General features: G+C 34.6%; 1 protein-coding gene across 1 annotated transcript in view; it reads left to right on the forward strand.

Moving 5' to 3' along the window:
• DNAH6 (dynein axonemal heavy chain 6) overlaps positions 1–27,140 on the forward strand; it is a 236,789-nt gene that overhangs the window by 12,773 nt on the left and 196,876 nt on the right. Inside the window, exons 5-12 of the mRNA XM_039852518.1 lie at positions 8,105–8,372; positions 13,854–13,988; positions 14,076–14,175; positions 14,856–14,973; positions 16,125–16,293; positions 18,502–18,618; positions 22,920–23,120; positions 26,145–26,265. Of these exons, the coding sequence (XP_039708452.1) occupies positions 8,105–8,372; positions 13,854–13,988; positions 14,076–14,175; positions 14,856–14,973; positions 16,125–16,293; positions 18,502–18,618; positions 22,920–23,120; positions 26,145–26,265 (1,229 nt within the window). The remainder of the gene's footprint in view (positions 1–8,104; positions 8,373–13,853; positions 13,989–14,075; positions 14,176–14,855; positions 14,974–16,124; positions 16,294–18,501; positions 18,619–22,919; positions 23,121–26,144; positions 26,266–27,140) is intronic.

A 27,140-nucleotide genomic window follows, 5' to 3' on the forward strand; every position in this document is an offset into this window, starting at 1 on the left:
CAGAGACATATCGTACTATTACTGAGGCTCCTATGGAAAGATATGCTCGGAAAGAAAAGAAAATAAGTCATAAGATAAACACAATAGTAAAAAAAAAAAAGATTAGAAATTAGGCAATATAGTTAGCATTATCTCAAACTTGGATTTGTGAACCACAGTAATATTTTTGTCTTTTTGCTTAAATATCTCATTTGTATGAAAATGCTATCAAGTGAATCAGCAGTGCCAAGCAAGCTACATCAATACCTTATCAAAAGATGTCTACCATACCCAGAAAAGGATTTGAACTTTTAAGGCATGTGCAAGAAAAATATATGAAACCAAATTCTGTTTTTAGATTAGTATCTAATCAGTAAACTCAAGAAGCTTGTATTGCAAGAACACACAATTAATATTTAATGTTAGAATGGCTCACTATTGTAGAATTGGTATTTTACCTACCTGTTTAGAAATTTTATTACTCTATTTGGAACCAAAAAACCAAAGTAAAACAATAAATAATACCACTAGATTAGCATGTTAGATGACAAAGATTACTACAGTCCAGCACATTATTCAAGTAGTATTGTAAACAAAAAAGTATTATTGCACATTAATAAATCTACAGGCATTAATATCTGCTAGATAACAGCACATTTAGAATCCCTGAAATGAACTATTTGGAAGAATTTTGTTGTGAAGAGGAAAATAAAAAGGCTACTGGAGATGAAATAAATATTCAAGGGAGATATTATGGAAATATTTCTTAAAAATGTATATTCTATCTAGAGTTCATTCTGATAATCCTGAGGTTCAAATAATATATTATTTATTCATGAAGAAACTTCAAAATGTAAATGTTTCTCAACAGTTATGAATTTTACAATAAACAATATTATCAAAATGGGCTCTAATAAAATTCAAGCAACCACATAACCTTCTGTTTTTAGCTTTCTACAAAGAAATACAAACAGAATGCCACTTTTTGTTGCTCCAGGTTTAAGTGCATTAAGAATCCAAAGAAGAATTTTTTCAATAATTGGAAAATATTTTGAAAATAATTCAACTTTGCATACTTAGTGAAGGATAGTTCTTGGTTTCACAACTGGGTTACTTAATAACATTGGAGCACCTCAATGAACTTAATTAAAAAATTACAAGAGCAAATTGAATGTAGAATCAAACATACTGCTGAGGATTAGGAATTCAAAGCAAGATTTCAACTTTGGAAAAGTGATATTTAAAATGGTTCTCTAGTGTAAAAATCGTTAAAAATCATTATCAGATGTCAGAAACATGGTGGAGTGAGAGATGTCCCTAGATCTCTTCCCTTGAAGTAACAATAAGCTGAACATCTAAAACTCAACAAACAATACCAAACCTACACACAAACACATCTGAGCAAGTGATCTGCATCTAAGAGCTACTAGATGTCAGGACTGCAGGAGTTGGGTGGTAGATTAGGAGGAACAAAGAAGCTGCCTCTTGTAGCAGGAGCTCCCTGCAGGAGGAGGGGGAGGAGAGAAGGTACAGCAGGTTCCCTGAACAGCCCTGTTTAAGAGATCTCTGAGCTCCACGCAGCGGCAGTGCCCAAGGATCAGGGAAGAAAGCAAACTGGGGATGATAGAGAAGCAGCAGCTGATTATTACCAGCTGTGGTTGCAAAATGTGAGACTAAGTCACAAGAACCCCTATCTTCCAACCCAGAGTGCACCCCATCCCATATCCTCCTAGACCAAACACTGTGGAACCCCAGGAGAATTTGAGCAAACGCTGCTGAAACTGTCACTAACACTGACGGACTGAGACTGAGGGTAGCAATCATGATTGAATATTTATAAGAAAAAAAAAGCATTAAGTCTCAAAGCAGGAATCCAAGAGACTTAGATGCCACCTACTGGAAACCAGAAGAAAAACACCTTTTTAGCAACAGGCTAAAGAGAGACATTTATATAATAAATCTCTCTGGGGAAAAAAAGAAAAAAGAAATGGAATACATTTCCATTAATTTCCAGGCAGAGAAATAGTCCATTAAACACCATAAACAACCAAGGTGACAAGGCAGCTCAGAAAGAAAGAAAAATCACCAGAAAATAAGCTTAAAGACATAGAAATATGTGACTTAAATGACAGAGAATTCAGGATTGTACTTCTGAAAAAACTCAATGAGATGCAATATAATTCATATTAACAATTCTAGTAGTTGAAAAAGCAACTAGATCAGCAGAATGAGTTTTTTAGAAAGGAACTGAACCCCTAAAAAAAAGAACCAAATAGAATTTCTGGAGATGAAGAGCACTAAAAGAGACGAAGAATGAAATAGGAAGCTTGAGAAATAGAGTCATGCAAATGGAGGAAAGAATCAGTGATATCGAAAACAGAAATCTAGAAATAAATCAGAAGGAAGAAGAGAGAAATCGAAGAATGAAAAATAATGAAAGAGAAATACAAGAACTAGCTGATATCATCAGGAAAGGAAACATAAGAATAATGGGCATTATTGAAAGAGAGGAAAAGGAACAAGAATCAGAAAGCATTTTCAGACAAATGGCTGATGAGAATTTCCCAAATCTAAGGAATGAACTGGAGTTTGTAATTCAAGAAGTCAATAGAACATCCAATTATCTCAACCCAAAAAGGCCTTCTCCAAGACACATTATATTAAAATTATCAAAAATGAATAATAAAGAATTCTCAGGGCAGCCAGGGGGAAAAAAGACAGTAACCTATAAAGAAAAATCCATTAGATTATCATCTGACTTCTCAGCACAAATCTTACAAGCAAGAAAGAAGTGGAATCAAATATTCAAACTATTAAATGAAGGAATTACCAGCCAAGAATAATGTATCCAACAAAGCTCTCCTTTAGATATGAAGGAGAAATAAAGACCTTTCCAGACATACAAAAATTGAGGGAATTCTCCACTACAAGACCTGCACTACAGGAAATACTAAAAGGGGTCAGCCCACCTAAAACAAAATGACAAAAAAATACATAACTATGATTTGATATTGTTTTGTGATTTGCAGGTAAAAATTCAGAATAATGTCTGATACTCCCATCTTTCAATTTTAATACTCTGCAATGTCAGTTTTAAAAATATTAGAATTAATGGATAAGTCAGAATGTATGGCAGAGCCCTCCCTAAATTTTAAGCATCTTTAGAGTACATAGAAAGCCAAGAAAGAAGACAGCGTTTCCTCTACCTCAGTGTTTCTCAATGTGTATGTCCAAGAACATCAGATCTAAGTGATAAGTAAACAGTAAAAAAATAATTCTGTGATCATGTAAGCTTGAGAAACATTAAATTAAATCCCTGGTTTCAACCTAGGAGATTTTGTCCCCCAAGAGACATTCAGAGATGTCTGGAGAGATTTTTGGTTAATATAACTGGAGAGATTGGTGATACTGGTATCATGCGGGAAGGGGCCAGGGATGCTGCTAAACAACCCCATACAACAAAGAATTGCCTGGTCCAAAATGTCAATTGCGCTGATTAAAAAACTGTAAATTAAGTAATGCTAATTACGCATTTCTGTCTTGTGTAACCAAGGAACCCTTTGCCGTAAGATATCTGCTATGATTAAGATTCTGTGAATAATAATTATGTGCCTTGGTCTAGTGGGACCATATAAACATTTACACTAGGCTTGTACCATATTACTTTCTAAGTGATGAAGTTGGTTCTCGGGTAGTTTCTAAGCCTGTTTTGTCTGAGGTTATGACAATTTAATAAGGGATGATTTAATTTTATACAAAAAAAAAAAAAATTGAAGAACCCAGGGCAGTGGTTCTCAGCCTTGGCTGCTAATTACAATCACCCAGATCCCATTCCCAGAGATTTATTTACTTGGTCTGTGGTGGAGACTGAGCTTTTTAAAGAAATACTTTAAAACTCACCAGATGATTCCAATATTCAACCAGCTTTGCACACCATGGACTTAGAGCAGCAGTTCTCTAGGAAGCCCTACAGGACTTTTAAAACACAGATTGTTGGATTTCTAGAGTTTCTGATTCAGTGGGTCCGGAATGCAGCCTACATGCTGCTGTTCAAAGGGCTGTACATTGAGAACTATTGGCCCTAGAGCACTTTTTTGTTGAAGAAACTTGAAAGTTTCTTATTAGTTATGTCTTTATTTAATTTTATAGGTAAAAAGGAGTTTCTTATCAAATATCTTACCATTTCTGGTTAATCAAACCCGAAGCAAAGCAAGCCATTTCTCTTCTCTAGTTCAGGTTAGATCTAAACTCACTGAATCATGATATTGACCATCATCACATAGATTAAGGTTTATAAATGCAGAACTCAGGAAATGGCTAATATTTTTTAGGCATTTCCTTGCTTATCTTTATCCAATAAATATGTTCATATTATAACAAAATTGTATAATAATGAAAATAATAAGAGAACTTGTATTTGCATAGGGCCAAATGAGCTTATCTAACTTACCCCACTACCTTAAAGCAGATAAGAAAGAACTCCCTTGCTGCAGAAATCAGAAATTTATAAGAGATGGGAAGAGAGAACAGGATGAACAGACATATGTATACATTCAAATACAACCTAGGATGGATATGATACAGAAATCACCCAGACTAAAAAGTGATTTCTGTGGACAAAAAGGAACTAATATGAGACGGGGGAGAGTGCCACAAACAGCTGACAGAATAATTTGTATTAAATGATATAAGCAATAGGAGGCTATTCAAAATTCTTGAGCAGAAGGGTCTTATGACACAAATGATGTTTCTGCAACATTAGCCTTGGTAGACTGGTTTAAAGAAGCATTTTCAATCACTACACGGTATAACAACAGATAAAGCTGCTGTTTGAAATAACAAATCACATCAAGATCTTACTGTTTTGGAAAATTGAGGAATTAATTCCAGAAGGAAAAATATTTTTTTAGAACCCTAGTAAGTATACTTTGAGTTATATCTGAAATGAACACCAACAGGACAATTTATGACCACCACAAGTGTGATGCGATTTTCTCTCTCCATATGATTCAGATAAGATACACATGCTTTTAGAAATGAATAGAAGTCTTGGAGTCTAAGTTTTATTTCATTTGGATAGAGACACGTTCTAAAGTAAAATAATTTGACAAGGGACTCTGATTCCATGTTGAACAGCAAGAAAACAGTACAGATACTTTTTCCCCAGTAATACATTGCTAAATGTAATTTTATTCAAGACATTCATCTTAGTCTGATTTGTTAACTATCTAAGGATCTCTGTTTAATTGATTGGATCTTTTTTATTAGCAAAGTAGGAATTTTATATCACAGTATTTAAATCAAGTTCTTATTTTAGGTCTTAAAGAAAGCCTATTTTTTCTGATATTTCCTCAAAGATCTGGATGAAACAGACATCAAAAATAACTACCCAAGAGGCAGCCGTAGTTTGAGGCTGAATCCTGAATACCAAGAAAGTCTGAATAAGGCAGTTATTAGCATAAGAGTGGTGGATCAATTCCTGAAATGGATAAGTGCTCTGAAGTGGAGAGTGTGGAGCAAAGCACGGAAGTCCAAGTTCAGTAATGAACTGGAAAGTCTAAAGAGAATAGGATTACTGAGAACTGCATAGGCTTTCTTAATTCTTGCAAAGCTTTTTTTTTTTGATCATGCTGCCCCTTCTACTTACCACCTGGATTGAGCTTGAAGGAAGTTCCCTGCTCATCTTTGAGAAAAGATGTTTATTAAAGTAGTAAAGAACAAGACCAGTGTTTGGAAACTTTAAGACGGAACGGATGGGGAGGATATGGCCAACTGGCACATACCACTATAATGGAAGTTTAAGGGAAGGAAGACGTGGGATTTTAAGTTAATTGGACAGCAGGGTCAAGAAAAAGCTTTCTACTAGCTAAAGGGAAGCTTTATACAAATTAAAGAGAAGTTCTGCACATTTTAAATGCAGAGGAAAAGTAGCCAAAAGTCAGGAGAGTTAGAAAAAGTGAGGTGAAACTTCTCTATTTGGAAGAAATCATGAGAGATACACTCAGAAGATAAAAACACAGTATGATCATTTTCTAGTGAAGGTACATGGGAGAGCCCACCTTGTCACTCCTTTTTTTGTTGTTTGTTATCCAATAAAGTTCATTGGTTCATAAACATTATGGTATATCAGAATCACTCAGGGAACTTATTAAACTATAGTCTTGAGTTTCATACGTAAGGATTCTGATTCTGTGTTGCATCCAGAAATCTAGATTTTGATGCTGGTGATCCAGTCTTTGAAAAAGACTGGTGTGTGTGCATTTGCACCATGCAGAGTAGGGATGTGTAGAGGAGGTAAAGGCTCAGGGGTTTGAGAATGAGGATCTTGAGTAGGTAGGAAAATATAAATAAAAAGAATTTCTAAGTGGCGCTGAGCACCAATTTAAAAGTGAACATCATGGACTACACCTGCTACCTAGAGAGCCTTTAATAGCAGATCAACCCACACAGAGTGATTTTTTCCAGATGTGCACTAGGGCCATGGTCAACTGTTTTTTCTTGCTTTTTGGTTGTTTTGATGACTAATGTTAATGAAACATCTGAAGTTGATTACAATTTCAGAGACAAGTTGAGATTTCACATTTTGGAGAGAATCACCTCAAGAATGTCCCAATTATATCTTCAGCTCTTAACAAAGAATAAAGAAAAAACATTTTAAATGTTTTCCATATACTGCACCGGCAACATATAATTCCTGGTATTTTCCTAGACATTTCTGATGTGAGTTAATTAGAACACAAAGAGTCAAATAGTGGAATCAGGTGAAAGCTGAAAAGATTGACGTTTTTCCCATTACAGCACTGAAGTAGGAGAGTGACCTTCAAGACTCTGTCCCCTGTCCACAGCTTCCCTTGTGTGCTCACATGAACAGCTCTAGGTTTGGGTTTGCTTTCATTCTGGTCCTGTATGCCCTAATTTTTTAAAAAAGATAGATTTTTAAACTTAGTTTTATTAAAACAAAAATAAAAATGGAAAACTGAAAATGATTTATGCCAATGGTCTTTAGTTTTTTGATCAACAGACCCAAAGCATATGAGAATTTTGTTCTAATTCCCTCAAAACTTATCACACACGTGTACATAAATTTGTTTACACACAACAATTTTAAGGACTTCACAGATGACTGAAGGCTATATATGCTAAAAGGCCATGACCTTGAGGTTCAGAATGCAGAGCTAAGGACCAGCAGAGAACTTAGACGTGGGAACAGTTGATTTCACCTAAGTGTTCCCATCTAATCTTTGTTAATATACGTAATTTGCACTTAACTTTTATTATTCTAAACTACCATAGAATCTTCATACATTTTATTTTTCTGGATTCCTAAATATATTTTAATAACTTGCTATATCATAATATATTTCACACATGTCCTACTATTGAATAAATAGTCAAAGTTGCATACAATATGTCAATGTTAATGCTAAAATTATGGAAAATATATTTGTGCCTGTAGGTAAATTCTTATGTTAAGAAGTTTTAGAGAACTAGCCCTTTCTATTCTCATTACTTTGTTTCCTTCTCCTATCTCTACTTCTGTTTTTATTCCAGTCTTACTTTTTTCTTCACTTGATCTATTCCCTATAACGCACAAGGTTGAAGAATGCTCTTGATGACAGTTGAAAGAAGGATATCTTGAAAAAAAATCTCAATAATAATTATTTTGTTATGTGATAAATTGGACATATTTTTAGCTTAATCTGGGTCTTGATTCTAAACTTATTAAATTCATATTTTCTTGCTTTGATCTTATAATTCTATCAATGTGGTTAATGTAAAACTTTTACACTATTATTATTGAATAGTTTATAAAGAGTTAATAATAAATAAAAACTTATTTCCAGGTAGATTTCATATAGGGCTACTAGGTTTTAAAAATCTATAATTGATTTGTTTTTGTAAAAACCTTTAAGAGCTATAATAAGTCCAATTGTTGTTAAAAAGCATCTCCCCTCCTTTCCTTGAGTAATTTATTCAATCTAAAAGTAGTTTGTCGGAATTTTTAAAAATTTTAAGTATTTGTTTTCCAGAAATGTTTTATCTCTTTAAAACAAAAAGTAATGTAATTGCTTAATTTTGTATTGAATACTTTATTCACTTGTCCTGATTTTTTATTTGTTCACAGAGTTGTAAGTTATGAGAACATCAATAAAAATGACTACTATACTATTAGCAAAAATGCAATAACACACATTTATAATGACGACATTGAATTTATTGAAATTGATCGATGGGAACAGGAATATCTATATCACAGAGAACTCATTAAGATTCCTATATTTTCACTTTTCCGGAAATGGAAAGCTTTTAATGTGTGGAAGAAGAATGTGCGCTCCAAGAAAATCAGCGGATGTCGAAAATCTCTACAAAATAATTTGTTCATTGTCAATCATGTATGTATTTATTAATCATATTTTAAAAGAATTATTCACAGAAAAATAGTGTGGATCTGTTACAGGTGTTGATATAGATTGTTCCTGAAATAGAGTATTTCATCTTTTTAAGAGAATTCACAATTTTCCTCCTTTAAGTGTCTGGCAGTCTAGGAGGGTTTCTACATTAAACTAGGGTTGCAAAGTGCAAAAGTATGAGAGTTGCACAGGTCCCCTTTGATTAGATGCAGTCTTAGAGGTTTGGATTCATGACTGTCTTTGTTGACGATCAGGAAAGTTGTATGTCCTTTTGAGCAGAGTAGACTGGAGGTAACCCCCATTACTCCTCTTATCTTTGAGACATTTTGGACTTTATGGTCCAAAATAATTTGGGGGCTGTTTTCATAGGCCATACCTCCCAATGTATCATATGTTTTCCTTTACCTTGGATTCAGACAGTAGGGAAAACTTAATATGTACTTTGGAGGATGGGGTAATTATGGGAAAAGTTACTGTTAAAGAATGTGTAGCCATATTTAAAATCTCTACGCACTCACTGATTTCAACTTATGTTAGAGTTCTATTTGGCCCCTGGGTTGAACTGGAATTACCATCAGTGTCATGCTCAGAGTACTGGATTCTCGGCTGTCTATTTCTATGACACTGAGTCACCACCCTCTCAAATCAGAAGCCTCAAGTTTGCTTTTTACTGGTCATTTCCTTTTCATATAATAATCTGAAAGATTATTATCAAAACGACAGTCAAACAATAAAGGAACTTCAAAGGCTAAATAGATGCTAGTGCAAAACAAATATATAAGTTGTACCATCTCGGTCATCCATTCTATTAAGCATTCTGAGTTGTGGAAAATATTCTAATCCTTCCTGATATCAAACATAACCCCTAGACATCTCATTTCATGAAGGATCCATCAATCATTTGAACCTGTTTTACTACCTTTTTACCACCTTTCATCTTTTACCATGTCTTGGACACTATACATTTCATAAATTTGCTACTTGGTATATAAAATAGTTCTTCCTATATTTGTCTCTAAAGTTACCTCTATCAATCCTTAAGGCTTGTTCTCTTGTTTTATGTGCTGAGAGTTATCATTTTCTCTGTCTACCATTCATACCAATAGTGTTTTGTCCTTAATAATATCTTTCTAGCAGACTATTAAGTTCTCATCCTTTTAATCTTAAATTGACCTAACTAACAGACTTATTGTGTTGGCTTCAATATCTATTAGATGTTATAATTACCCACACACTTAACCACTAGTTTTATATTTACAATTGGTTAATTGTGTACATGGGGGATGGGAGTGCTGGTTCCCCTACCCTGAGTTAAAGAGAAATGTGAAGCTGCCCTTGAAATTTTCCTTTTTATGAATTTTTTGGTTATCAGTCTTATTAGCACCTGTGCCTACATTTCCTCATTTTAACTTTATTGAAATGTAATTCACGTACTGTATAATTCACCCATTTAAAGTATACAATTTAGTGGTTTTAGTATAGTCCCAAAGTGATTAATCCCTTGAATTTCCACATGAACTTTAAGATAGGCTTGTCGATTTCTGCAAAAAGCCAGTTGAGATTTTGATAGGGATTGCTTTAAACTTGTAGATCATTTTTGAAACTGTTGTCATTTTAACAGTATTATCTTTTCTGGTCCATGAACATACAATGCCTTTCCATATATTTAGATCTTGAATATTTTCAACACTGTTTTGTAGTTTTCAGAGTATATGTTTGGTACTCCTTTAGCTAACTTTATTCCTAAATATTTTGTTCTTTTTGATACTATTGTAAGTGGAATTGTTTATCTTAAATTTCATTTTAGATTTTTTATTTTATATATAGTACATGTATAGAATATATAAATAGTATATGTAATTAATTTGAATGTTCCTTTGTAATTAAAATCCTTTGTAATTAAAATATAGCAATATAACTTATTTTTTATAAAGAGCCTGTTTCCTGAAGGCTTCCAGAATTAATTATTAACTCTAATAGTCAGGTTTGTGTGTGTATGTGTGTGTGTGTGTGTGTGTGTGTGTGTGTGTGTGTGTGTTTGCACACATGTGCGTATTCCTTAAGATACTCTAAACAAGTATATGTTATCTACAACTAAATACAGTTTTACTCCTCCTTTCCAATATAGATGGCTTGTATTTCATTTTCTTGCCTAAATTCCTAATTAGAACATTCTGTTAAATAGAAGTCGTAGAGCAGAAATACTTGTCTTATTCCTGATCTTAGAGGGAAAGCTTAAGTATGATGTTATGAGGAAGTTCCTTTCTACTCCAAGTTGTTGAATGTTTTTATCATGAAGCCATTATGATGCTGTCAAATGCTTTTTTCTGCATCTATTGATATTTTCATGTAATTTTTGCCCTTTATTCTATTGGTATGATTTATGACAATAATTGATTTTCAGATATTAAACCAACCTTGCATCTCTGGGATAAATCATATTTGGTCATTGTGTATAATCCTTTTTATATATTTCTAGATTTGGTTTGCTAGCATTTTGTTGAGGATATGTATATTCATAAGGAAGATGGTCTACAGTTTTGTTTTTGTTCCCTTGGGATGTTTGTCTGGTTCTGCTATCAGGATAATACTGGCTTTATAGAATGAGCTGGGAAATATGCCCTCTTCCGTTTTATGAAAGAGTTTATGAAGCATTAGCATTAATATTTTTTAAATGTTTGGTGGAATTCATCAATGAAGCCATCTGGGACTATGCCTAGTTTTTTTAAGTGTCTTCTACTCTCCTACATTTCCAGGTTTCACTTTTCTCTGGACTGAAGTGTATATTTAGTATTAATTTTTCAATGTTATCTAATGTTGCACATGATTTTAACTTGCTAGATACTTGATGATTTTGCAGGTTTCTAATAATGTGTAATTTTGTTGTATGTGTTACTTTCAGGCAATTTTGTTATTTTTCATTCAAGTACTGTCACTCATTTGTTTTAATTTGAATGTCCCTTTGTAATTAAGTTCCTTTCATTTTTTATTTTTAGTCAGTCATTGCTTTGCAGACAAACCACTCTTAATTTCATAGGTTTACATAACTGTTCCTCCACTTATGAAGGAATGTCCCTTTTGCTGTAGCCCTTTCTGTACTAGGTCAGAAATGTACATGAGAAACTTGAGCCCAGAGCCTCTGAGTGGGCCAAGACCTACAGCTCCAGTGGGTTCTCTAAGTGCTAAATTATACAGAGCACCCAGATGTTCTGATGACTCGGGTTAGGCAAATTACAGGTTTGATGCCATAGTGAAAGCAAGACTAGCAAATCTAAAGGGTTCCTGCATTCTAACCAAAAATAGCACCTCTGCATGACCCTGATTTTCATAGATTTTTTTATAGCATATGCCGCTTTTCTGCACTTATCCTCCAAAGTCTCTAATGTTTCCTCATAGGCTTTCTGACCTAGTCACCAATTCCCAGATGAATAACATTGATTTTCCGTCTCTGAATTATTGACACTTATTTCCAGTGCAATTGACAAAAATTCAATTTAAATGAGCTTCAACAATAATAACAAACAAACGCTCATGTAATAAAGAAATTCAAGGCGTGAATGAATACCCTTATGCATGGATGAATATAGAAGTTCAAATAATATCTTGTTATCTTTATTTTTTCCTTTTTCCATCTTTCAGTTCTATATTTCTGTCTCTGTTTCATTCTCTGTTGGGCTCTTAGAATGAGCACCACTTGTAGCTTTAGTTACTGCTGACTCTTTTAATGAAAAGAGAATATCTCTTACTAGAGATGCTGGAGAGAACACTTCTTGGCTCAGGTTGGCTACATGCCCAATCCTGAACCAATCACTGCACAGCTAGTAGTACTCTGATAAGATAAGGCTGGATATGTGCCTATTCCTAATTCCTGTGATAAAGAAAGTGAGGTGTCATCCTTATCAAAACCACATGGGAATGAGTTTTCCAAAACAAAGAGGGATTCTATCTCCAGAAGAATTGTAGGTAGGTCAGAGAAAGTGTCCTGGGCAGCAAAAATTATAGCTACTGCAGTCTTTTACATATCAAAAACCACCATCAAGGTGACAAATTCTCCTCTTACAGTCCTGTTAATAACTTAAAATGGGGCTTAATCCATATCTCCTTCAATGGGCACTGTTAATATAACAGCCCAAAAGTGAACCACTTAATCCAGATCCGTCTGAAATTTACTAACAGCAGAAACAACTCGGAGGGGTACAAAACACCTTTAATCTCTTTTCTATTCATAACAGCTTTCACATCTGTCCTTTATGCGGACAGCCAGATGTTTAGGTTAAGCTAAAGTAATTTCTTAGGTTATATATTTTTTCTTCCAAAAAATTCCCTACTGTCAAACTCTCACTTTTTAGAAGACCATCAATGTCAGTTCTGCTTTAGAACTTGGATTCCTTTACTGAATGGAACTTATATTTTTGTTTCAAGGACTGTCTCCAGAGTACTCTGAACTTTCTTGTTTCACTGCCCCATCCTTACTCTTATACTCAAGTTAGTTTATTTAGTATCTTATTTCATTTCACAGACTCAGCCTCTAAACTTTTGCTTCCTTTTTATTACGCAAATTTCCCTATGAGATTAACCTTAAAAACTATATGACTTCCTAGGTGTTTTCTCACAAAATTGTCTTCATTTAGGACTCTACTAATTATACCTTCCCTTTATTTGTATGTAGAATTAATAAAGCACTAACTGGTCTATATAACTGTTGTTTGTCCTATTTTGGAAGCTCCTAGAAAAGTATAGAACACATAAACCAGTGTCCTACATAAATAAATTAATGTTAACTTTAGATAATGTAACTGCTCTTCCTTTGATTAGATTAGAAGTCAGAATGAATGGCCTTGGAATATTCTTAGAACATGTGCTTTTGAAGCCAACAGCCTACAACTCATTTATGATGGTGGTATGGAGAACATTAAGTTAATATAATATAGCAGAATTTCACAAATACATCCACTATTCTCCAGCTCACCTTGCAAGACAGGTTTTTAATAGTGACCGAATTTTCTTTTCAGCAACTTTATACCCACTGGAAATTTAAAGTTAAATTTGTCTCTGTTCTATGTCATAGCCTCTTAGATCAATAGATGAGCCCCTCCATTATCATAGTGACTAGACATTGTAGTCTTAAAGGTGACACCAAGAATCTTTTAGTAGCCATTGGAAGAATCTAGTGAAATTTAAGATTTGCCAAGTACTCTGTTCCTTGCCCTCAATTTCATAGCTAAAAGACATATTCAAAATGAAAAGAAAGAAATTTAGACAAATGAAATCTGGTAATTCAAAGAGTAAATTTAGAACAACATTTCAGAAGTGTTCCTGTTTAATATATGCACTCGTAGTTGTGGCTAAAGTTCACATAGCTATTTATTTTTCTTAATAAACATCCTCGCTTTCCAAATACCTTTATACTTTTAAAAGATGGGTTTTTTAACTAAATAACGATATATTCCTATTTTCTTTTAGTATTTGCGACCAGCTCTTCTTAAAATAAATGAACTGTGTTATCAATTGAGTTTTATGGGGCTTTGTCATATTGAAAAAGGTCACACCTACACCCTGCAAGAATTTAAGGCCACACAAGTCATACGGCTGGCAGAGGTAAAGAATTTTGTCTATTAGTTTCAAGATTTTTTTCTATTATTGCTACTTTAGTACCACTAACTATACATCTCGTTAATGTCTTAGGTGACCCAGCGCCTAGAAGAATTTCGAAATGAGGCAAAAGGCGTGGTCAGGAAGGCATGTCTCATTTCTCTGCGTGCTGCAGGATTTATTCCTGATGAGTGTATGTATGAGGGTAGGAAGGGGAAAAAACTTTAATAGGTCAGAAGCGATGGCTTTTTAAAATATTAATTTTTTACTTTTCTTAAGTTTAAATAATTATCCTGTTTTTTCAATTCTTCCAAACTTGCTTGCTAGATTATAAATTCAATGTATATTTTAAAAGAACAAAAACAGTCAATAGTGCATTTTCCTTGCATTACCCCTGTTCGTGTATAGTATTTCTAAATTGGTTACAGAATCTTTATTTCACAAGCATTTTATAGTGGACTCAGAGCCTCTGTGCTTAAAGACATGTCCAACCTACAAGAACAAGCAATAGGTTTGTTAAAATTAAGGGACTGAGTGGATCTCAGGCTTGGCCCCACCTGGCATGGACTTTAAAAAAAAACTAAAATGCAGGTGGAAAATGAGGGTAAATATGTTTCTGGGGAAGAGATGGCACGGCACACCGATTGAATCCTGTTAAAAAGAATGTCAATAAACTGTCTACAGTCTTTTGTTGAGTTGAAATTCTTTGATGTGAAATTCTTTAGATAACTGGAGTGTTTTCTAGAGTTTGAAATACCTCATGTACCAAGGTATTTTGTTGTTTTTGAAGAATTTTACTTGTCTTTTAATCCATATTGGAAAAAATGGAATTTTTACATAATAATTCTTGATGTTGTCTTCTGCTATTCTTAGATTACGGTAAAGTGCCAGAGAGTGGAGGTCTCTTGGACTTGTCTGCTTATGCAGACTCTGAGAAAATGACATACACAGAGCAGGCCAGCAAAAGGCATCACTGTGTAAGGCTGACATGGTAAGTGATCATTCTTTTTTTTAAGAAAAATTGGGGCATCCATCATTCTCAAGTTTTGTTAAAAGTTAAAGCCTTTATCGTAGAATTCACTAATAGTGATGAGGGATTTAGAGGATATGGTAACCTGAATGCATACCCCGGAAGCCTGCCCCTCCAGTGCCCACCCCACCCCACCCTGCCCCCCAGCAAAGAAAGCAGCTGCTGGGAATGGTGAGCTGGTGGAGAGTGGAGGGCATGTCCAAGGCCAAGAACTCCTCTTTGATCTCTACAGCTTTGTTTCCCTCTAGCTCCGCCTGGAGTAGGATAGATAAGAAATCAGGCACACAGAGATTTGTACACAGCTTCATTGCCCCACATTCTAAAGCCTCATTACTGCAGATAACTCTTGCAAACAAAATTGCCAAGCATTACCTGAAATGTTTGTGGCAGTATGAAACACTGATTATTGTTACTCAGTGCTCATTAACTTAGCTCAACTTTTACAGCTGTCTATTTAATAAATCTTAATGGTGCATCAGTTTATATATGAGATAATATGATGATAATGTCTGTGTCACAACAGAAGTCAGTGAAGCAGTCCCTAAGGCCGCCATTTGTAAGCCTACAGGTACCAGAGGCTCCTTGGGCTCCACTTAACCAGAATAAATGGTTATTTTAAGTGTCTTGCTGACTCAGCCTGCATTCTAAGCCCTCGAGTAAGGAAACATAAAATGTGCATCTTTGGGTTAGTAATTGCCATAAAAGGACATTTATCCAATAGCAAATATGTCACACAGTTACCTTTAGAATGTAAGTTATAGATAATGTATATTTAATGATTTCTTTTTTAAAGCATCTTTAAAAAATCTTATGGCCCTTTTGTCTGGATGAGCTAGGTGCTTTTTCCTTAACAAATATATTGCTCACTAATATCCTATTGAATAGTTAGAACACCTAACTAAATTGATGCTATATATTTGAATATACTTGTTTTTTAAAATGAAAAATGTCCAAGAACAACTTTTCTGGACAATAAATCTCTGATACTGTAATATAAATGGAAATTAAAAGAGAAATTATGATATTTTAAATTTGAAATATTTGCTTTAGAGTCACTTTCAAAAATATGTAGTGAATATAGAAAACTGAAGCTGTATTTTTTTCTTTTCAAGCTTTATTCGTCTAAATGACTATCTAATTGAGAACACAATGCACGTCCTAACAGTAAATTCTGTTAACTCTCTTTTGAATTATCTCACTGACAAGCTGAAACGAACACCTTCAGCAAATGTCATTCAGAAATGGATTACTGAAGAGAAGTCTGAAGTCACTGATAAAAAGGTATATTCAGACAAAAATTAAGAAAATTCATTGGTTAGCATTTATTGGGTGCTTACTGTGCACTATGGATTATGCTATTTTCTGTGTACTGAAAAAATGGGAGAAATGCTAGAGAATTTCACGGTATAATCAAAGCCTACTATATGCATATGAAATGGCAGAATGACAATCAGCATACCAACAAATATCTAATAATAAAGCATCCACTGTGCTAAATGTTGCTGTCTCTCTCATAGGAATTTGCTAAAGATTATTTATGTGTTCATTTGACAATTATTTCTTAAGTACCCATCCTATCATTGGGTGTACCAATCCGTACATTGGGTGTTGGGTATGTAGTGATGAAAAGCATAAATAGGATCCTCGTTCCCAAAAAACTTGTAGTTTGGGGTCATTATGGGCATTAACTGGCAGAGAGAAGCAGGGAAGGTGGTATAAATGGAAGAGATAAGCAATGGTTTAGAGGTTAGAAGAAGCAAATCATGGAAGCAAGCCTTTGTGCTTTGACTGGATTGCCTCTTGGGAGGAAGGTCATCTTAGAAACACAGAGTAATTTGAGATGTTTGAGATGTAGGGATACAAATTTGACTGTGTATTCTAGCATAGCTAAGAGAAATCATATTATCTCATATCCACATTTCCCAATAAGCTTTCCCTGACTCCAATCTGGATAATAGCTTCATGCTGGATACCTAAAAACATTGCAAAACATGCTTACCTGGTATTAGCTAGCTTCTTAACCTCCATATTTTAACTTCCTTCCCAGGAAACCCAACTATGCAGTTTAAGGACTAATGTTCTTTGCTATAGTTTCCTTTTAATCCAAAAGATGAATTTTAGTTGCATACTCCTTTTCATTACTTCTTCTCCACCCATATTCTCAATTCCTCCTTTTTCTAAATACTATCACATTTAAAAAGTAATATTTATTTTTCTAATTATAAAAGTAATATATGCTTAGAGCAGAAAATTTGAAAAACACAGAAATATACATAGAAAAGCATCCTCTGCTCTCTGAAGATAACTATTTCCAAGGGGAAAATGGATATTATACTTTACTTAATGCTTTATCACCTGCTTTTTCTATTTAGCAATATGTTATGAAAAATCTCCCAAGTCAATATCATATAATATTCTCACATAGAAATGTGCTATACATCTTGTAAATAACAATAAATAATTTTCTAATATTGATCACTTTCTCACTACTACAAATGCTGATGCAAAGAACATTCTTGTCTGTACATTTTTCACACATCTCTGATTCTTCCCCTTAGAAGAGATTCTTAGCTGTGGAATTGTTCGGTCAGAAATATGTTCACTCGCTAAGGCTTTGATGCATAACTGTCCAGAAAGTTTTGTGTCAATTTACAACCTTCCTAGCAATGTTTGATAATGAGCATTTACCCACATACACACTAGATAGTATCATTCATTTTTACTTTTGTCAATCTGATGGATGTAAAGTAATATATCACCGCTTTTTAATGTTATAGTTCTTTTATTGCTGCCCCAGTGCAGGGATAAGAACATAGGTGTGGTAATCAGAAAGATCTGTGTCTGCCTCTTACTTACCAGTGTGTCCTGGATGAAATGTCTTACCTTTTTCAGATTCTGTTTTCTCATGAGATTAACAATGATACCAGCCACATATGGTTGGTGTGGAATTTATATGACTGCTTAGCACTCCCTGACACACAGTAAATAATAAATGTTATTAATGAATAAACTATCTCGAGGAAGAGAAAGAGGAGAGGGTTGATTAATCCTTTGTATATTCCTTTTAAGAAATGTCAGATTATGCCCTTGGCCTGTTTTTCTCTTTAAGTACATTTCTACTTATGTATTAATTATTAATTATGATTATATAGTTCTATTGAGTATATCAAGTATATTTCTATTTATATATTATCAACCTCCTATCTGCTATATACGTCACTGATACATTTTTCCAGTTTGTTGCTTGCCTTTCCATTTTATTTATAGTGTTTTTTCAAAGAGCGATGTTTTACATTGTTATGCAGTTTTTCAATATCTGTCTTTGCTTTTAAATTTCTATGGTAATAATCTTTGAAAGGCATGCCAACATTATAAAATCAACTAATTGTCTAAGCTTAAGTTTATGTGCCTCTTGTAATAATACAGAGATCTTCTGTTTAACACTCTGATACTCGTATCTTTATAACACTGCAAATGTGCTCATTCCAGGGGCCCTCTGTGACGGAAAAGCAGGAAGACGATGAATCTCTCATCCCCATGTTCCTCACAGAACTGATTTTGACAGTCCAGTCACTACTCTTCGAGCCTTCTGTGGAGGACTTTCTGGTGTGTGTTTCTTCATGTACCATCCATATATAAGCACTTTTTTGGTAAATGAAGCAACTGTTTACTATCAAATGATTGGCAGTGTTGCTGTTGTCACTCCTCCAAAATGATCATTAGAAAAAGAGAAAGCTTTGTTCTGTGCACAGTATTACGTCTGCATAAAAACTATCTACAGTTTAGCAAATTTCCTTTAACTTGGGACGTATCAGGGGCTTGGTAGGGATACCAACAAGAGAATATATTCTATACAAAATTTAGAATTGATTATAGGCCTCTCTCAATATGAGCCCAAGAAATCACTGTTATAAGTACTATTTTTGGAAATCATTTTAAGTATGCTGCATCTAAGAAAATGTTGTTTAGCTATCTATTGCTATGTAATAAATTACCACAAATTTGTCAGCTTAAAAAAACAATCATTTACTATCTCACAGTTTCTGTGAGTCAGGAGTCTGGACACTGTTTAGCTCACCCTCTGCCTCAGGGCCCCTCGAAGCATCTTTCAGGCATTGGCTGGGATGAGGTCTCCTCACAGGTTACCTGGAAAAGGACCCACTTCCAAGTTTCCTCAGGTGGTTGGAAAAATTTCTCTTTATGCAGCTGTAAGGCTGAAGTCCCTGTTTTCTTGAGCATTGTCAGCTGGAGGCCACCCTCTGATCCTAGAAAGCACCTGTAGCTTCTTGCCTTGTGGCCAATTCTGTTAGCAGTTTACAATATGGGTCTTTGTTTCTTCAAGACCAACTGGAGAATCTCCTTCTGGAAGGGCCCAATCCCTCCTTTAATGGCTTTCACTTGATTCAGTCAGGTCTACTCATATAATCACTTTTTTGATGAACTCAATGTCAAATAACTGATTTGAGCCCTTAATTATATCTGCAAAATCTCTTCAATGTCCCGTATAATGTAACCTAATCATGGGAGTGGCAGCCCATCATATTCACAGCCCCCCTCCCCATACTCAGGAGGAGGGGGCTAACAGGGCGTGTACACCAGAGGGAGGGAATCTTGGAGCCATTGTGGAATTCTGCCTTCCACATTTGTGTACATGCAGAAATTAGTAAACCAATTGGAGTCTATATTTTCTGTTGTTGGCTGGCATATTGTGGCACAAAAACACTAGTAATCAGGCTCTCTAGATTCTAAACTTCGCTTTACAATTAATAAGCTCTTTGGCTTTGGGAAACCACTTACCTCTCTGGGGTTAAGTTTATGCATCTGTAAGATGAGAAAGCAGATGAGTTTTAAGGTTACTTCCAATCCCAGCAGTCTATGATTCTGTAACTTATCAGATGGGCTATTTTAGAATATTTACAAGGACAAGCAGACTACTGAGTTCTCTGTGGTTGGAGCCTCACTAAGGAACTTCCACACCAAGAGGCACTGGACTTTTATGTTTCCTTCTGGCTAGAAGATTCCTGTCCTTCACCTGGAAGGCAGGTGCCCTTGTGAAGCAGCTGACTCAAGAAGATGCTCTCCAACAACAGCTGGCTGTTCTCCTTTAGCCTCAAGTGACAGGCCTGGGAAACCTTGACACCTTCCCTATTTCCTACTATACGACCCTACTCCCCACATGGTATTTTTAATTTTTACATGTAAAGTTGTAGGTCAAGCTCTGGGCACAATCAGCATGTACAAGTGTTCACAACATACATAAGATCGTACTTCATGTAACTCCAAATTAGTCAACTACAGTATAAACAGGACTGTCACTCATGAATTTTCTAATTTTTCTCACTATTATTTTGGTCATTAACCTTAACATGCATTCCTATTTAGTTTTCCAAACACACACACACACAAATATGGAGCTTAGTCTAAAGGAAAATATACCTAAGTCTTGACATCTTACATTGTTCTTGCTTGGGTTACCTATGGCTTCCTAATACCTGATCTAATATTTTTCAATTTTTTTCCTGCTGTGTTTGACTCCATTTACTGCCTCCACCTCTGGAAATGGACTCCCCCAATAGTTTAATTTCTCTTGGTTTTACTCCTATACCAACATTTTTTTCCATTTTGGTTCTCTTTCTCAGAGTCTCTTTTTTGTCTGACCTTTGATTGTTGCTTCCTTGAAGGACTCCTTTTTCTTCATATGCTGTATACTCTTCATGGATATTTATACCTATGCCCATTGTTCTAACTACCACTTCTAGAATGGAGATTTATAAATATATGTTTCCATCCAGTACTGTTCTTCTAAGCTTCAAGCTCAGATCCGATTAACTCTAGCTCACCAAAAGAAAATTAAGCTTATTAGCTTCTTCCAAAACTTCCTCCTTCTTCCATGTCTTCATCTTAATGAAAGACTTTATCCAGATGCCCAAGCCAGCAATCAGGAGACATCTTTGTTTCTTCCCTACCTCTTCGAGATCAAGTCACCGAGTCCTGTGTGTTGACCCCCACTTGCAGCTCCTCTGGAGGGGAACCTCATCGTCTCTCACCTGGCCTGCTGCAATTGTCTGTTCTTATCTGCCTGCCTCTTTTCTTTCTAATGTATTTTTTACATTATTTCATAGGCAAATCTGATTATGTCACTTCAAATTAAAATTTCTCCATTGACTATAGTAGCATTTTTCAAAAGATACTCTATGATGTTGATAGGCATTCTAGGAGAAAGGGGTTGTGATATGCATTTGCATTTTTTAAAATATGAAAAATACTGTTTAGCAGATCTAGAGAAGAATCCTATTTAACTTTGTTTAACCCAACCTTTATTCCCAAATTTACTTGATGTTAGGACCCTTTTATCCTCAGGAATGTCCCTGGTCACAGTCTGAGGGCGGGCTTTGTTAAGAACACAGTGCACTGGAATATTTCAAATGGTTCCTTTTCCCCTCCCCCTGCTATGGGAACCTGGAGGTAAATCTCACAATATTATAGGGGTCCCCTATGGCTGTGTTCCCTTGGAGTTTTTAACTCTGAGTTATTCATACTGAGCCTCCAGCAATTCATCAATTACAGCTTAGATTTTCTTGCCCTGGCACTGGTTCCCTCCCATGGTGGTTTCTGTTCATGAGTCTGTGTTCTCAAAGGCCGTGACTCCCTGTATTCACCTGTCTATCTCTCCAATCTTGGAGGCTGTGGTTTGCCCTGTGTATTCGCCTCTCTTGTGGATCTAAAAAGAATTGTTGATTTTTTAGTCTATTTAGATTTTTACTTGTTAGGATGGACTAGAGACTTTCAAGCTAACACTGGAACCCAGCATCACATGCAAGGCCTTTCACAAGGGGGCCAGCTGCATCATGTCCTGTTTCTCCACACTTGGCACTTATGCTTCAGCACCTAAATGACAAGGTGCTTAAAACGGCCAGTCCCTCAGGCCTCGCACACACAATGACTTACAAAGATCGTACTCCTGTCTTGTACGCTTGATAAGCCCCTGCTCGTCTCTTAAGACATATTTCAAGAAGTACCTTTTATTTATCTTATTTTCTCTAATTAGATTTTGTATTTATAAATTATAAATTAGGTCATGCTCATTGAAGTGAATTTGAAAAACACAAAAAAGATTAAAATCATCTATAATTCCATGTGCCAGAAATAGAAATGATCCTTTAACATTCATATATTTTTTTAATCTTGTTTTACTGATACACCAACACACCTAACTTACTATGAGATTTTAAATTCTATTATTAAAATGGGCTATTACGGACCAGTTTTATCCTGCTCACTCACGTGTGTGCGCTCCCTCTCTCTCTCTCTAACTTACCATGATATCATAAGCTTTTCCCTGTGTCATTAATCAATCTTGGGAGACGCCATGTTCAAGAAGTGCCTAATTTTCTACTGTATAAATTTATCATAACCATACCCCTATTTTTGAACACTTAAGTATTTCTCTAATCGGTTTTTATTGTAAGTAATGCTGCAGTGAGTGTCTTTGCACATGAATCTTTATTTACATATCTAATTTTTTCTTTGAGGATAAATTTCTAGAAAGGAAATTACTTCTCAAAGAATATACACTTTTAACTCGCCCTTTAAATTATCCCTGATTCTCTTCGTCATACTTTGGCCTGCATTCCCTTATGACGTTTCTGTGTTTTGTTCAAACGTAAAATATAGAACTCATCATAATGTTTTTTAAATTTTTTATCTGCCTCTCTCTCAATTAGAAATATATTTTCTGAAGATAGGGGCTGTGTTTTCTAATCTATCATATACTGAAAATCAACACAGTATCTGACATTGGTTAAATGAGTTATTCTTATTTATTTTAGCATTTCAGAAACTTAAAAAATATTCATAAATATAACCATGTATGTGTTTACATTTATGTTTGCTTTCCTCTCTAACAGGATGGTATTTCCAGTGCAATCAATCAATTTCAAAACACTGTGTTATCAGTTCCTAATCTCGTACCTGATGCATATTTTGATGCTTTCACCAGCCCTTACATTAACAACAAACTTGAAGAAAAAACTTGTGGATTTGGTCCCAGCTTATCAGCAGTGTTTGATGATGATAAGAATTTTCATACAATTATCCTTCAAATAAAGGTATATTTACTTTTACTGAAACTGATATTTTAAAAATTGAGTAATATATTTTCTTAATTTCTTATCTTTAAATTGAATGCTACTTAATCTCTAAATGGTAGTGGTTCTTTAAAAAGTCCTGGTAGATTTCATAATGATGGATGAATGTCATTGTACATTTCATAATGATGGATGTACATGTTATTGTACATTTGTCCAGACCCATAGAATGTGCAACACTGAAGGAACCATAATGTACCGAAAGAATCATAATGTAAATTATGGACTTTGGGTGAATCTGATGTAGCGACGACGTAATTTCCTCGATTGTAACAAACGTACCACTCTGGGGGGAATGTTGATAATTGAGAAGGAATCTCCTTATGTATATGTGGGAGCTGGGAGTATATGGAAAATCTCTGTACTCTCCTCTCAATTTTGCTGTGAAGCTAAAACTGCTCTAAAAAAATCAAATCAATTTAAAAAAAAGACTGATGGTGACTATTTAATATATTTTATTATAGACCTAAGACTAAAACATAGGTAGAAGCAAGGATAGGAGCCTAATATAAATATATGTTCTAATGAAATAGAAATAATGCAGCCTAAAGACAACAGAGAGAGTATAAGAGGAAAGTGAAATACATTTACTGATTGATTTTAAGAAATATGTGGGAATTAAAGAATATCATCAAATCAAATGATGAAAGGTTAATAAGGGAATGGACGGCTAATGGCACTTAAAAAATCACCACATAGAAAAATAAGACACACAAATAATTGTAAAACACATAAAAATAATATAACCAAGTTGAGACCAAATATATCAATAATATAATGAAATGTGAATGTGTTCAAATCACCTACTAAAAAAAAGATTTTAAATGTGGCTCACAAGACAAAATAATATGTTGTATTTAAGAGAGATATATATAACAAAGTGATGCAGAAAGGCTAACATAAAGGGATGCATAGTGGTGTGGAGGCAAATGTAAATGATAAGAAAGTAGGATCTGTGATCCTGTCGAGTCAGGAGTTATAAATTTCTGTGCACCAAATAGCACAGGAAACACTTTTATAATGCAAGAGATACAATAAAACATAAATGAAACATACATAGAAACACACAATAGCCATCATTGAAACACTCGGGAATCCCTAATGAATATTAAAAGGACTAAGTGAAAGTGTGATGAGAAACAGGATATTGTTGCAAACTATCTCCGCATAAGATATTTATTGATTTCAAGGGGAGAAATAATAATTTTGCCCTGGTGAAGACTGACAGATACCACCTTAACTAATGTGTTTACATCACCAGTAATGAGACAGATTGATGTTATATGCCTTCTTACAAGATGCACTGAAAGCACACATCACTTCTGTGGTATTACTGCCAGATATGTATAATTGAATCTAAGCACACATAAAACACACATAAAAATGAAAGACAAAGAAAAATTGAATTGTTCCAAATTACAGGAAACCAAAGAGATATGACAAGATGATATACATGATCTTGGATAGGATAGTGAGCCAGAAAAAAAAAAATTTTTGGCTAAAAAGGACATTATTGGGACAAATGGAAAAATTTGTACATGGTCTGTAATTAGATAATAGTATTAATGTTAATATTCTGATTTAGGTCACTGTACTACACAGATATGTAAGAAAATGTCCTTGTGTTTAGTAAATACACCCTGAAATATTTAGGGGTAAAAGTTTCTTATATCTTCAACTGTCCTCAAAATGGTTCAGAGTAAGATTAAATATAGAGAGAGAGAGAATAATAAATCACGTGTGATAAGTTATTAAAGTTTAGGGAATTCAGGTGACAGACATACAGTATTTTTTATACTATTCCAGTAACTTTATGTGAATCAGAAACTATTTCAAAATAAAAAGATTTCAAATCATATTTTGAACATGTTGGCCCATTTATGGGCCTCCCATTTTGTTTCCGTCTATTGCCCGTATGATCACATAACAGAGACATTATTAAGTCAGCTAAAAGGAGATATAAGATTGACATAGTTTCTTCTCAATTTTTAATGTAAAGAAATAAACAGCAAAAAAAATTATGCAAGAATATGTAAGAGCCTATTAAAAGAAAATAAATGAACAAATTATTAAATGTAGCCATATAGGGTGTGTGCTATTCTATGTAAGTAAACTTTCTACTACTAGCCACTATCCCATAAAGCATGACTGAGTCACTTACCCTAGCATGGATATGCTGGGAATGAGCAATTCCATTGATTGTCTCTAGTTTTCCCCTGGGGCAGATTGCAGTCATTCGCAAAAGATTTGGTAGGAAACACAAAGGAAGACTGTTGAGGGCAGCTAGGGAGTCAAGGACCAAAACTAACAACAAACATATCTTAATGCTTTCCATAGACATCAAATTATGATAGTATGTATGGACATAGTATTTTGGATAGTATGTATGGTAATAAAGGGACTGAAATGACTGGAAAGTATCGTTTTGAAAAAGCTCTGTGGGGAACTAGAGGTTATAGCCAAGTTTAAAACTGGTGAAAGAAAGGTTTTTGTTAGGGTAAATTATGACGGACATTTTGGAATAAGAGACTTGCCGGTACAGAGGATTTCATAGTAAGCAAAGAAAGTCGTTTTGTAGATACACTGTACACTTTTGCCTTTGCTCAAAAACAAAGTGAGACATAAAATTTGCAGTTTGGGAAAAAAACAGACATTGTCTCTTACCGTATGCTTACTAGTGATGTATAAGTGATGTATAAGTTCACCATGGGCCTAAAACAATTACAAGTCTGCTTTCTTTCAACTTTAAGGAACAATTCTTCAAAAGTCAGATTTGAAGATTTTTTTTTTTTTTAATTTCGTAAGAGGATCTATTACCTGCTCCCTGACATCAAGGACAATACCTTGCCTCACTTACGTATCCCCAGGTCACAGCATATTGTTGGGCACAGAAAAGGCATTTGTACTTGTTTGTTTGTTTAGTTACATTGAACTGAATTCTGCTCAAGAAAAATACAGTTTTGTCTGTTTATTTATAACATTTAGGAAACCATAAAGGCAGCATTTGAATCTGCCCAATTATATGCAGCTACATTTGAGAAGTTTCAGATATTCTTCAAGGAAAATGAAAGTCTTGATTTACAAGCTCTTAAACTTCAAGAACCTGGTAAGTTTTCTACTTTCCTTACTAATCATTTTGGATGGGAATATTGAGGTGTATAGTTTTCTAGGTTTGCTTGGTGGTGAATGGTGACAGAAATGGTAGCCTGAAAGAGTTGGCCTGACAAAAAGCAAGAGTTTATTCATTTCTAGGTTATTTTCTGTGGAATTACTTTTTTCTTTAGCCTTACTCAGTGTTAATGTTTTATTTCAGAAGATTATGGGAAGCAATTCCTCCCTAATGACTTATCTTTTAGTGTGAGGTTGTATTAGTACTAAGACTATTTAGCGTGCATATGGGAAAGAGTTGAAAGCAATGGTTACCTCCACAGATTCCTTTAAATAATGTTTACATAAGTGTTTTTCTATTTCAGCAATTTAAGTTACTTTTTATTTCTGCAGTTATATTACAACCTGGTGAGTGTGAATCGACAACTCTTAGTCATAAAATTAGTCATAAAATTTCCCAAGGGGAAAGGATTTTATTGGACTTATTATCTTTAACCAAAAAAATTATTTATAATATCCAAGTGAAATTTCAGACAAAGAAGTTCCCAGATGATTATGAAAATTAAGTTTATATTATTTGTTATTACTGTTTTAAAATGTGAAGCATACCATTCATATATGCTTTATTTCATGAACTGTTTTTATTGCTTTATTTTCTTGTATGCAGAAATGATTACTTTGATATTTGTCTCATGAACCAGCACTAATTCTAATCACTTAGATCCTCTACTCATAGACTTAATCTCAAGGCCTCCTAGTCTCCTGCTACCACATTCCTCTCATTGGATAACTTTAATCCCTCAGCAAGGTCCCATCAGGATGAGGTCACCAGACTCCCAGGTGGTGCTTAATCTAGTTCTGCCCTGGCTTGTC

This window comes from Pteropus medius, unplaced genomic scaffold (genome assembly GCF_902729225.1).
Source record: "Pteropus medius unplaced genomic scaffold, Ma_sr-lr_union100, whole genome shotgun sequence".
Lineage (NCBI taxonomy): Eukaryota > Metazoa > Chordata > Mammalia > Chiroptera > Pteropodidae > Pteropus > Pteropus medius.